At 42.4% G+C, this 13,214-nt stretch overlaps 1 protein-coding gene across 3 annotated transcripts in view; it reads right to left on the reverse strand.

Moving 5' to 3' along the window:
* Positions 1 to 11,246, reverse strand: part of CAPRIN2 (caprin family member 2) — a 33,114-nt gene extending 21,868 nt beyond the window's left edge. For 2 of the 3 annotated variants that reach the window (XM_059845887.1, XM_059845886.1), the window contains exons 1-5: positions 9,842 to 11,156; positions 8,089 to 8,151; positions 4,938 to 5,024; positions 2,779 to 3,017; positions 1,379 to 1,461 (exon numbers count right to left, since the gene is read on the reverse strand). In XM_059845887.1, coding sequence (XP_059701870.1) covers positions 1,379 to 1,461; positions 2,779 to 3,017; positions 4,938 to 5,024; positions 8,089 to 8,151; positions 9,842 to 10,090 — 721 coding nt within the window. In that variant the 5' untranslated portion in view covers positions 10,091 to 11,156. Of the gene's footprint in view, positions 1 to 1,378; positions 1,462 to 2,778; positions 3,018 to 4,937; positions 5,025 to 8,088; positions 8,152 to 9,841; positions 11,157 to 11,223 lie in introns of those variants that run through there. The other variant, XM_059845885.1, reaches the window with a different exon arrangement.
* Positions 11,247 to 13,214: the final 1,968 nt, after the last annotated feature.

Below are 13,214 nucleotides of genomic sequence, written 5' to 3' on the forward strand. Positions count from 1 at the left end.
AATGAACTTACTCCTCTGGAGCTGGAAAAGATTCAGAGCTGACATGGTTGAACAAAAGCTTAACTGTACTCTGAGAAGCACTGTCCAGTTTGCTCCTCTGTGCAAACAAGAGACAGCAGCTGAAAGTACAGAGTAAGACCTCAAAAGTAACAGTGATTCTAGCAATTGTTTCAGAGGAGCGGGAAACAGGGCAGCCTTGAGAACAGGAAGAACTTTCAGTGAAAGATGACTCCTACCAGTGACAACCACACAAACAAGAACTGTAGCTAGAATTTACTATGGCTATAAAAAACTGTCTTCCAAGGCAATGAATGGTAATAAAACAACCTAACAGCTTCATCTGAAGTCTAGCTTGCACACAAAGGATGCAAGACTGACACTAAAGGGATAGTGATACTGATAATCTATTCATGTCAACAGATAAAAGGCTAAGGTTACCAGCCTGTAGCAATCCAAGCCTGCAGTTTGCCCAGAACTACAAGGGAAGGCGTAACACCTAGTTGTCAGTTTAGGTACCTGTATGCGCAAGTTAAACAGGTCACGCTAATGCTCTGTTCTAACAGTTACTGACATTGTTGTCAGTAACAAATGAAAGATTCTTGCCACACAGCTGCTACAAGACTGGCATAAACAAAGCAAGCAGAGGCTGTTTGCAATAGAAAGACACTACAACTCAATTAAGGGCAGTTTCCTCACAAGCAAGTTGTAAATAGGAACACAATGTGTATGTTAGCTTACAACCAGGGATTTTGGAACTGTGCCACAAATGGAAGAAGATTTGTAGAGTCCAACAGATTTTGGTATGCTTGAAAAGTAAGGACTCTTCCATTACATCAAAGAAAGACTGCAACCCTGCATGATGAGAAATCCCAGCAAGTTCCATTAACAATTAGTGTGGTGTCCTGTACTGTAGGGAGACAACAGCAATGAGTCTAGAATTCCTACAAAGGAGACTCTTCAATGCTGTGGAACCTTCAGCCCAGGTCCAATGAAGTTTTGTAATACATCAGGGTACTCAACTAAGCATTTCATGGCTGGGAACTGTTCCAAGCTTAACCCATTTGCACATAACTAAACAAAAAGCTTCCCACTGTTCTGAAAGGTAATCATGCATCAGATTTTGAATTGCTACCATCAGTATTCCTCAAAAATATGCTGGTACACTGATTGAAGAGTAAGTCTTCACTGGAAAATGAAAGCACGTGGTATTGATTGACCTGTACTTAACTAGGAACAGCCATTCATCCTTGGATAATCAAGATACACACATCACTAAAAAGTAGTTCATTTAGTAGCCTTCCATGTGTATTCACTGGTTTTAAGACATTTAACAAGGACACAAATTTTAGATCTTTATTTTTCTAGATGAGACACTCACATGTTGTTCCAACCACAGGTTTCTCACTTCCTTCTAGAAGGTCCCAGAAGTAGAGAGATGATTGCTCCATCTGGTCTTCAACACTAAAACAAATGACAGTTTTACCAGGTAGAATCATATCCAAGATCAAGTGCTGCATTATCCCAATACCCCTCATTTTACAACATTCACTCAGGTCCAGCCTTCATACATGTCCTGCATACAGAGTGAATAGTAAGCCCTGAAATCACTGGAAGCAATTCAGCTGTCTCTGTCTGCACAGGATTTAACCTAGCAAACCTAACTTCTTTTGTTGGCCAACGTAGAGATCCTAAGCACTGTCCCACAAAACCACATGGCTGAATTTCATTACAAGCCAGGATTCCCAAAGAGGGCAACAACTGCTGTTTAATCAGCTGGTCACATTTACTGGATGAACTTGTACAGGTACAACCAACAATAGCTGCCATTCTCACTAACTAGCAGTTCCTGGGAAATTTTACTCTAGGTCCAAGATCCACCTCCTCCAGAAGATGGAATTTTCAGTCCACTGCAATGAAACACAGTATCCCAAAGGAAAGGATTATGCTTCTCGTAGAAGTAATATCATAAGAGTAAACTAGAAACAAAGTTACTTCATTGGGATGAGACACTCCTGTTGTGTAGCTTTTTATAAGAAGCTGATCTTTCAAAGCAGTTAACTAAAGAGCAAAGATTAGGCAAGTCTAGTGCATGACAAGTGACTAGAATTTTGAGGCACTTGAAGAATTAGTCCATAGTCAAACATGACTTGTCCATAAAGTGTCTCAATTTAACACCTAATAACTACTTACGCCATATGCTGCACTACCCTACCAGACAGGCTGTCACACTAAGCACGAGCCATCACAGCACCAGAGCAGTGCCACATGAGCACTGATACTGACATTACCTCTGTAACACCATGGTAACATGTATGACATTTAGTGCAGAGGTATCAAAAACTTCAGGCAATGGTTTTAAAACCACTTTGAAACTAACAGCAAGAGCACCATCTTACATTCCTCTGGAATAAAGAGGCACACCTGAATCATCAATGTAAATGGAATACAGAAAGAGTTCTGATTTTACTGCAGCCTTAGCACATCCCCAGCCTACCTGCTGAGGATGGTATTGGACTGTGTCCCCTCAGTCCCACGAGGAGACATAAAATGGCAAAGTTTGTCTGTAACCTGCACCTGAGGCTGTAATTACTGCAGCTTCCCTCTAAAGCTGAGTTAGTTAAATCTTCACATTCCTAATCTCAGACAAAAGCAAGTGTACTGAAGAGAATTTTAATTAAGGTTCCAAAACATGGTATTTAAAGACACAGCAGTGTCAAACAGAGGACATTTACCACAACAAATGAAGCATACTAATTAGACAAAAACCCTTGAACTTACCTCAAGTTCTCATTTCTTTCTGGACATGTCAGTTTTGCAAATCTTATGAGGTAGTCTAGTTCTTTAGAAGGCAAGTATATTGCACCATTCACACCACCTTTGAAATCTTTCTGAACATGCTCTTGAGTGAAGTTCTGCAGCACATACTGGACTTGAAGTATTGTACGCAGCTTCTTCTTCTCTGCTTCAAGCTTCAATAGGCTCTCTCTCCGCTGAGCCTTCTTCTGTGCTTTCAGCAGCTATTTTAATGCAAAATTCAACAATTAAACAATTTAGTGTACTTAATCCTGTTTAGTAACAAGATTCTAGGACAAAACATTGAGTTCTAGTATTGATTATCCTACAACAAGGAAACCAACTATTCATTTTGATTAGACAACAGAAGCTCCTAGTTCTTCAGATATCCAGAATCTTTTAAGCTCCTCCTTTGGAAGAGCTCCCCATTTATCTACTAATTATCTACACATCTAATTTTCAGTCAAACTGGATACTGGTAGCTTCACTTGTGATATGCCTTTGTGATATCTAGACCCTGATTATGCCTGCTAGTTGTTTTACTGTAACAGCTTTTAAAGAAATTGATAGAATTGATACCAATGCATCAATCCAGGCCTAGCTGATCTTTAACATCTACCACAGAGTTAGAGAGGCAGAAGTTGTCTCCCAGTAAGCTGTCTCAAGTTTCTCCTAGTAAGACAACTGCTCTTCACTTTTGAATACCCCAGCTTAAAGGATACAGCAGAATCCTACAATTATTTCTGTTGGGAGAAGGCTAAAACACTCATTAAATAAGCAACAACATGAAATTACACAACACATACAGAATATGCATTCAAGTCTCTCATCATGCACTAACAGAACTACCCAGCAGAACCTTTCCAAGTAACTGCAGAACTTAAAATGCCTCAATGTGTCAATCTATGAAAATTTTGTTCCCTACAACACACTGCAAAGGATGTAAGGATGCTGGTGCCAGAATGGCCCCTAGTGTTCCAGTAATGACTACTGACTGTAGAATCCATTTCAACAGAAGCAGAGCCACGTTAAAAATAAGGTGGGTTAGCCTTTAAATACAGCATAAGTTCAAGAACTGGTAGAATGCTGGATTACTTAAAACACCTGCACAAAGATACCCTGGGTCACAAGGTACCAGTCCTTCAGCATTCTATAGAAATAATGCCAGAGCAGTGACTAATCATGTTTAGCTTCCCTACCACTACCTTGGATCAAATCTTCTGTAAGTGTAGAATTTGCTTGAGCAAAGAGACCAGTTTCTCCAAAGATAAAACACTTGCTTGCATAAAAATAATGTATGAAGTGCCTTAAATCCTGAACAAAGACCTAAATAAAGCACTAAATCAGTGTCTTGCCACAATTAGAGACAACTACAGCAGATTGAGTAGCAAGCTCCACAAGCTTCAGTTAAATGTTACTGAGGGATGTACTTCTCATTGAAGTCAAAGTGATTTAAAACCAGCGCTTTCCCTCACCAGAAGCAGTAAAAATTTCATTTTGGAAGGGATCTTGGGACATAGTCAGCCCAGCTTCTAGAAAGGCTACAGGGAATCAAAACCAGATTGCTTGGAGCTTCATGCAGTCAAGTGTTGAAGAAATTCAAGGACAGATTTTACTAGTTCCTTAGGCATCCTGCTTCTAATGTTTAATCACCCACTGAGTGACCATTTCCTCCTACCTGGTTAGCATCTATTTCAAGTAATGATCATTGCTTCTCCTGCCAATTCTTTCAGCAAAAAATCCCAGCTCCACCCTTCGAGTATTTGCTGTCTGAAGGATAATAGTGCATCTCCTGGCAAGCCTTCACCTCACCAGGCCCAACAAGCCCAGTTGTTCCAGGCTCTCCTGAAAGGTCTCATTTTCCAGGCCCCAGCCATTCAGGGGCCCACCACTGGAGTCACTGAAGCTTCTTTAGCCTTTGCCTACCAAGTGATCAGAAACAGACAACTGGTTAACAAGCACCAAATAATCAGTTCTCCTTAATGAACTCTCCTCAGCCTATGCCTAAACTTCACTGTTGCAGAGAAACCAGACAGGAACTTCCTAGCAAGGGGTGTACTGGAATAGAAGTGTAGCCATTAAGGTAGTAGCACAAAGTTTTGCAGTTACCTCTTGTCAATAAAGAGACAAATAGTTATACTTACATCTTGGCTAAGCCCTGAAAAAGTCTTCTGAAGCTCCTTGGCAAATTCCAGGTTGTGCACTACTTCATCATATTTCTCTACTGCCTCCTACAAAGGAAGAGATAAAAATGTATTTTTCATGCCTAAGACTACTGATTGCAACTCTATTGCCTTGTACTTAAATTCTCATTGCGAAAAATTTAGTGTGTTCTTCTCTGAAACTGTAGCTTTTTAAAGATCCTGTGTCTGTGGCTGGTACTCTAATTGCAAATGCCATTCAGCTGTAACAGTCTGAGATGCAGTTCAAAGTCAGCTCATACCACCAGGCAGATGTCCTACAAGTTTGCCTATATAGGTCTTGGCAATCAGAGGTAAACAGCTATTTAAAATCAGACTGATCTAAAAGCCTGGAAGGAATACAGGAGAAATTCAGCACAGATCTTCTACCCTCATGCTTAACTGAACACCTTTAAAGAAAATTTGTTCAAACTTTAGAAATATACAATGCAAGTCATACTTCCAGAAATAAGTCTTTCCAATTTAGTTTCCTCAAAAGAAGCCATGTTCCTGTCTTCACTAATGACTTTAACCAATATTTTACTAGCTAGTCTTCAAAAATAATTGCAGTATATTAATTGCATTTTGATATACCCCATTTTTAATGCTTTAGTTAATTTCTCTAAGTTCCCTTGACAGCTCTGAAGATAGGAAAATGCTGTAGTCCAGACATGCTGCCCAGATCTTCACACCACAAGGCATGAAGTAACAAGTTGAATTCCAGTTGTTCACATGTGCTTTACACCCAATTTGGTTTATGCTCCTGACATGATATCACAGGTTTTTCTAGAACAGGCCCATCAGTCTAATATAAAGCTCTTTCACAGCAGTGTTAGTGTTTAGTGTTTCATCAGTGCAGTGACAAAAGCTTAATCTTCTGTCCCAATAAGATTTGGGACATCTGCAAATTCCATATGTGTTCCTAAGCAACTGGAAAACAAGTTATATGTTCATTTGTTCAGTTTGATTGCTCAGTTCCTTTTATTCCCTTTTGTTTGTAACATACTAGACACTACTTGGACTAAATGCTAGCCAACACAAAGTGCAAGCTCTCACCTGGTGGTTTAGGCTAGTCTTCACACAATTTACCAAGCAGCCTTGAAGTACTATTTAGCAATTCACTTAGCACTTGAGAGAATGACTTCTAAGAATCCAATGCCCACACATTTGAGGAAGACTCACAATTAACACCAACAATTTACTAGTCAGGTTACAGTAATTGTGCTTTTAACAACACAAATTGCAGAGTAAAAACGCTGCACCTGAAAACATCAAGAACAGCTACCACTGCTCTCATGTCAGGCTGTACCTCAGCCCACAGGAAAGCAATAGCTTTCTTCTGTCACACCTGTTATTAACATTCATTAACAGCATGTTGGAAGAACAGTACTGCGGAAAATCTGCTCAGCTTGCAAAACAGCAGAATAAGCTGCTGGAAGCTCTTCATTTTTGAAACAAAGGTTTCCTAATGTAAGGCTAGCACACACATTAGGTCTGGCAGGCATGCACCATAAGTAATTACAGCTTAATCCAAATTGCTTGCAAAACAAGTTCATCACCAGACATGCACTTCTTCCTCTGTGTGAGAAAATTAAAGCTATAGTTGACATCAAGTTATATTAGAACACCACTATAAGGCAGTTGGTTTCTTTAGGTGTTAAGATCTATCAAACTCTACTCCAGCAATTTGTATTTACACCACAAATTTCCATCTGAAAGTTACAAATGCAGTATTTCTATATCTTAACCACTGAAGCAGGGGACTTTACAAGATTATTAATTAAATATTGAGTGCATATGTGCTTCTACAATGGTCACCTTCACTATGAAGATTGAATCAAGTTCTTCATTTTAGTAGCTTAAGAAACTCCAGAAACTGAGATGAAGGCACTAAAGCTCAAAAAGTGAAACCCAGCTAGGAATACTAAAAACCAGTAACCAAGTTAATGCCATTTTTCCAAACACTGTCATCTAACAGCTTTTCACAGTCCAGGGCATATACCAAAGCAGTCAATACATTCAAGACTATTCCAACTTACAGAACATTGTTCAATTGTCTCACTGTTCACGGCAGGAAACAGATTGTGAAGAGCACTGATGATCTAAACACAAAAGTTTCTTGCCCACCTGATTAAAGATGGAGTTGAGAGGAATTGAAAGGTCATCAACCTACTCCAAACCATCAGATTTAATTAATTTACTTTTGCACTTGATATGGCATGAGACCACACCAGATTTTGCAGTTAAGTACTAAGTGACAATTTACTCCAAAAGGTTTATTCTGCTTCTAAGAAAGTACCATTTTCCCCCTCTTATCCCACTTATGTCTAACTCTTTTACAAATGATTCACAGTAAGAAAATAGAATTTGTGTTCTCAGACAGCTGCACTGTGATAAAGTTAGCAATAAGTGACATTTTTCCAGCTGCTTCATTAGCAGGATCAGCACTATCGCTGAAGTGTCAGTACTCCTCATAAGACAATTACTCTTTAGCATGTGTCCACTACATTGTAAAAATGTGACTCCTGGATTAGTAGAGCAATAAACTCTTCAGATTATGTGACACTCCTACTCAGCTCTGCTGAAGTTTTCATGTTACAGAAACTTGGTTTCAGATCTAAAATCCATTTCAGACCAAGACAAAAAAGAGCCAGCACTGTCAGTTATATTAACAGCTGCTTGTAACCAACAGCACTGTGCAGACAACAGGCAATTTCAAGTAAGAGCTGCTAATGAAGAAATCATGAGGATTAATTAGCCATCTCAGAATTCTTGAGGCTTGGGTTCTAACACTGCACTGCCATATAGATCAGCTGTACACAGATACCTCATTAAGAAACAGAGGTGCAGGAGCACTGAAGCTGAAAGCCTACAGAGCGAAGATAAACAGGGATCTTCTATTCCTTCAGGGAACACCATGAAGGTTAAAACAGGCAACAGAGCTTATGGGCTCAACATTCAGCCTGATTACCAATAATTTGTTAATTTGGTTTTGTGAAAAATACCTTTAGGTACTGCTTCTATAAAAACACCCTCATCTCCTTCAGCAACCCATCCTTCCTGCCAGATCAGACACTTTTGAGGCCTTCCAGTCCTGCATAAAAAGCAAACTTACCAATTGGTCTTGATTGAGGGCTTCCCCCTTCTTCAGACGATCTTTGTAGTCTTCTAGTTTGAGCTGCAGAAAATTCAAAGTAAACATTATACAGAAATCAATACAAAAATTAAGCAAGGGGTATGAGTGAAATACCCTAACATAGAACAGAAAATCTCCTTCTTCCTCTTGTTTCTGGAGAAAGGAACACAGAGTTTTGCTATGCCTTTGATTTGGCAATTTCAGTCTGCAGGACTGTCTACTTCCTTTCCCTATCAATGATCTTTCAGCTCTTACTTGCTACTTTTCTTTCATTTAAGAACTATTAATGCATTGATCCAAGATCTTTAAATGGCTTCAAATACATCCAGTGTCCTTGTTTAAGGTAGGCTTGCTTATCTTTCCCAAGTCAATGCTAGAATTTAGTTATATCATCCTTGAATAATCCTTGTTATGTTCTCCAAAAATTTGGCTTTAGTTACATCAAAAACTTATAGCCCTGTTCCCTAACAGAGTGAACAAGTGTATTCAGGGAGGAAATAAGATTTATTTCCAATATACCAAAGCAGTCTTTAAATGCTGATGTAAATAATACAAAACTAAACTATTTGGTATTGCAAAACTTCTTTAGGGAAAAGAAAGGTGACTTCACTGCCATGAAGTCAAATACTATTCCATGTGTGTATCTAGAACTTCACTGACACAGTACCTATAGGAGTATAAGACTGGGAATACTTTCTACTCATTTTAGTAAGTCACAGTTTTATTTGCTGATAAGGCCATATTGTCATACATGTGAAAATCAAAGGTACCAGAGAAATTCACAACAAGAAGCTTCCTTGGACAGAATTAGAATACAACACAAAGTTGCTTAATCACACAAAGGAAACATGCTTCTCTGATGTTATTCAAAATTACAGCATGATGCATGACATGAGACAGCAGTAATACTGCATCTCCTGCAGGAGGATCAAGTCCGCTAAGCACATGGCCAGATGTCTGATCTACTCTCTCTCCTTGCCCTAACTAAAAGCTTTTCAGACACTTCGAGTAGCACAACATACTCACACAAACTCTTTACTTGTAATCCTGATACAGCACTGAAAGCAACAGCACCTTTACATCTTTTATCCTACAGAAAATAAGATTCTCTCAACTCAAAACCAAGCACACAGTCACCTGCCAATCAGCTGAAAAGCCTTAGAATGCAGAAGTCTGACTAGCCACAGCTACAATGTTTTAGGTGTATAATTATCTCAGTTATTAATTCTTACTAACACTGTTCTGTCCCCCCAGCCTCAGGAAAGCAGAGGTCAAAACAAGAGATCAAGTTTTGAAGGATTTCTGTGTAAGTTTTCCAGTCAGTAACATCAGCCTGTATTTAAAATATGTAAGTCAAATATTTATGCAAAATAAAGGGCAATACATATTTAATATAATCTGACATTTCCACTATCAGAGGAAACACTTGTTCTAACTTCCAATTTTACAAACAATTTACATCCAAATTAATATCAGATGAATATAATTGATGAAAGATTTCTGCAAGACTATAATCACGTTTAAATCAGATGCAAGTTCGTTCTGAACTGATTTGGTCAAGAGAAGCATCTTCAGTTTTGATCAACATATATTGTCTCTCTATGTACACACATAACCTCATTGCAGCAGTTAAAAATAATGGAAATAACATGAAATATTATTTTAAAGGTAATGAGCTTTACTGCTTTATCGGCAGTTTAAGTAGGTGCCATGGGCAAGAAAACTAAGTTACCTTCTTTTTCTCGATGTTCCTGATCTTGTGTTTGAGGCAGATGAGCCCGTTGTCGATGTAGATCTCATAGGCCTGGGAAGGAGAGGCCGCCGTGCTCAGCGCGGACTGCAGGGGGCTGGCGGGAGCCGGGCTCTCCCCAGCCGGGGTCACCTGCTGCTTGGCCGCCTTCATCCTCTTCTCCTCCCCTTCCTCCGACCGGCCTGAAGGTGATGATGGACGATGGAAAGGGGCTTGGGAAAGCCGCACCATTGAAATGGATGGAGCTGCAAAAAAACTCCTTTATTTAGCTCTCTCACACCCCGCTCCCCTTTTTCAAGTTACGTCTTTTCCTGTCACATCACACATTCAAACGTTCACAAAACTGAGCCTCGGGAAGGACTGACCATAATTTTTCCACGCCTCTCCCTCCCTTTCAAAATATCTGTAGCAAGAATTTCAAAGCAGGGCAAACTTCGTACTGTTCGCAGCCTCCCCACCCATCCAGACACCAAAAATCCTTTACATAGGCAGAATTAGACAGCACAGGAGAGGATTCCAGAAACTCAATATAGTGACCATATAAAGCTAGGCAGGTTTCCTGAACGCATCACCCACAGGGGAAAAACTGCAAGCAAGCAACTGCAAATCACACCGCCAGCCTGGCATCCGGGCTGCAGCTTGAATGAAAATTTAGAATGGCCATGCCTGAAGGTAGAGCCCCTCTTCTTCTCAATCCTCTTGAATCAGTTTTACCCTTTCATCACCTCTGCAGCAATCCAACCGAGAAATTAAAGTCAATGCAATTAAAAAAAAAAATCCATACAGACGAAAAAAAAAAAAAAAAATTCGATAAAGCAAACTAAGCCAGCTTAGTTACAACAGCATCATTCTTCGTGAGGAACTGATTCCTGCCTACACCCATCCAAAAAACGTGCCTGTGCCATGGCAAGACACCAGCTTCCATCGTAGGGGCTGTAACCTTGAGCAGAGTTTCTGCAAGACATGCTCGGCCACCCTCATCTTCAACTACTTACGGACACCTGCTCCTGGAAAGCAATGACACCACAATTCTGCCTGCCCGCCGCCGGGGAGGCCGCACCACATCACCCCAGCGGGCAGCCAGGGCAAAACCCGCCTTTCCCCGGGACAGCCTCGGCCGCCGGGGGAGCCGAGGGGAGCCCTCCATCGCGTCCTTGCCGGGGATGGCCAGGGAGCTCCCCCCGGGGGAAGAAGGGCACGGCCGCCAAGGCTCCCCGAGCGGGGCGGTGGCGGAGGAGCGGGGAACAGAGGGTCCTTCCTGCCGGGGATTCACCTCCTCCGACTCCCGCGGCCGCCGCGCTGGGGGGCCCGCGGTCCGCCGGCCCCACACCGCCAGGCTGGCTCGCTCCCGCCTCCCCGCTCACCTCGGTGCCCGCACACGCTCAGGCCCGCCCCGCCGCCCGCCCCTCGCCTCATATAGCGGCGGGGCGGGGCGGCTCCGCGCCGGTCACCGCCCGCTCCCAATGGCCGGCGCCGCCTCACCTGCCCGCCCGCCCTGCGCTGGGCCTGGAGGGCGGGGCCGCGGGGCGGCTCCCCTGAAGGTCGGGGCGTCCGCCCGGCAGCTCTGTGGGATGTCCTGGGCTCCCCAGGAGCGGGAGGACAGTCTCTCGGGTGGGATCTGGTGCTCCTGCAGGGCCCTCAGGGACGGCCCTGGCGGAGCACGGAGCATCCGGGGGAAGTGGCCCTGTCTCCGGCTTCGTGGGGAAGGGAGGTCAGGTGTGACATTCCGCCATGTGCCGTCCGTGAGGGCGAGGTTTGGCACGGGGCCCTGGCAAAGCCACGGTGCGCTGTCGCATCGCGTGTATCGCAGCAGCCTCTAGCACAGTGAGCCCGGGGCAGGCGGGCAGCGCTCACCAAGCAGCCCCGCGCAAGGGCTCCATCCTCCCAGTGCATGGGGATCCCCTCGGCCTCTGCCCCTTCACAGCCCACTGTCCAGTCACACCCTGTTCCTGGTGCGGTCATGACACGGGAAAAGTGTTGGTCTGTGCCTGTAAACCAGCTGAAGGGCTCCTCTGGGCCCGTAAAAAGTCCTGGAGGAGACCTGCAGGACTGTGGGTCACCTTACGTAGGAAAAAAAGTGAATGTCTCTAATAATCACAGAATCAATTAGATTGGAGTCCAGCCTATGACTGAATTGTACACTAGGCCAAAGCACTGAGTGCCACACCCAGCCCTTCCTTAAACACCTTCAGGGACATTGACTGCACCACCTCCCGGGGCAGTCTATTCCAATGTCCAATTTCTTCAACCCTTCTGTGAAGAAATTCTTCCTAATGTCCAACCTAAACCTTCCCTGGCACAGTTTAGGACTAACCTCTCATCCTATCCCTTGTTACTGGGGACAAGAACCCAATTCCCCACATGGCTACAGCCTCCTTTCAGGTCCCCCCTGTTTCTCCTTTTCTCCAGGCTGAACACCCCCAGCTCCCTCAGCCACTCCTTGTAGGACAACCCAATGCCACCCAACCTTGAAAACTCTTAAAAACTCGTAAAAGCACTGGAAGTGAATTGAATATAAAGTATTTCACAAACAAACTTCTTTAAGCCCTAGCAATCAATGCTATGGAAGGTACAGAAGGCTGGAAGACTAGGGAAAACAGACCTTCCAAAGGTCAGAGGACTAAGCTGGGAATCTGTTTTCTGTGTTTCTGTTTTTATGGCCATTACCACAAAGAATAAATAAAGTATATGGCAAGTTCATAGCAATCCTGAAAGTTGCAAAAGTAATGAAAATAGAGACATTTTGAAAGAGAGAAAACTGACTTAGTGAGGAAGGATTGCAAAGACAGGTTTTACAGAACACAAAAAGTATTTATGCAGTACAATGGATGGATGAGAGAACAGGGGAGGTAAGGTTATATGTAAGAAAGACTGGTTTTTAAAATAAAACGAGCAAATGATACATGATTCAAACAATAAGGAGAATTCACAGAATATCACAGATACAGATTCAGTTGTATGCAACCACCTGTAGCATCCACAATCTTGCCACTTCTCAATGTGTCAAATTCTTTAATCACATGTCCCAAAAGTCTACATTTTTTTATAACCCTGGCTCCTAGAATGAGGTTGCTTTGTGAGGCAGTTCTCATGACTGAAAAGAATTGTTAATGAGTAAGACACAGCTTGTGTCTAGGATCAGCAGCGTGCTCTGAGAGTCCTTCCAGTAGATTTCTGTGGGGTTTTTTGCAAAGCTAACACCGATGGGCTAGATCCTTGAAAAGTAATTATGAAATGAATGATCAGTTAATGCATTTTTTAATAAGAAGTCATAATTAAGGTTCGTACACCTGGGACTATTCTGTAAGTCATAGTTAACTACTGACAAACTGCTTTATAGTGCACTTTTACAATT

This window comes from Haemorhous mexicanus, chromosome 5 (assembly GCF_027477595.1).
Source record: "Haemorhous mexicanus isolate bHaeMex1 chromosome 5, bHaeMex1.pri, whole genome shotgun sequence".
NCBI classification, from domain to species: domain Eukaryota; kingdom Metazoa; phylum Chordata; class Aves; order Passeriformes; family Fringillidae; genus Haemorhous; species Haemorhous mexicanus.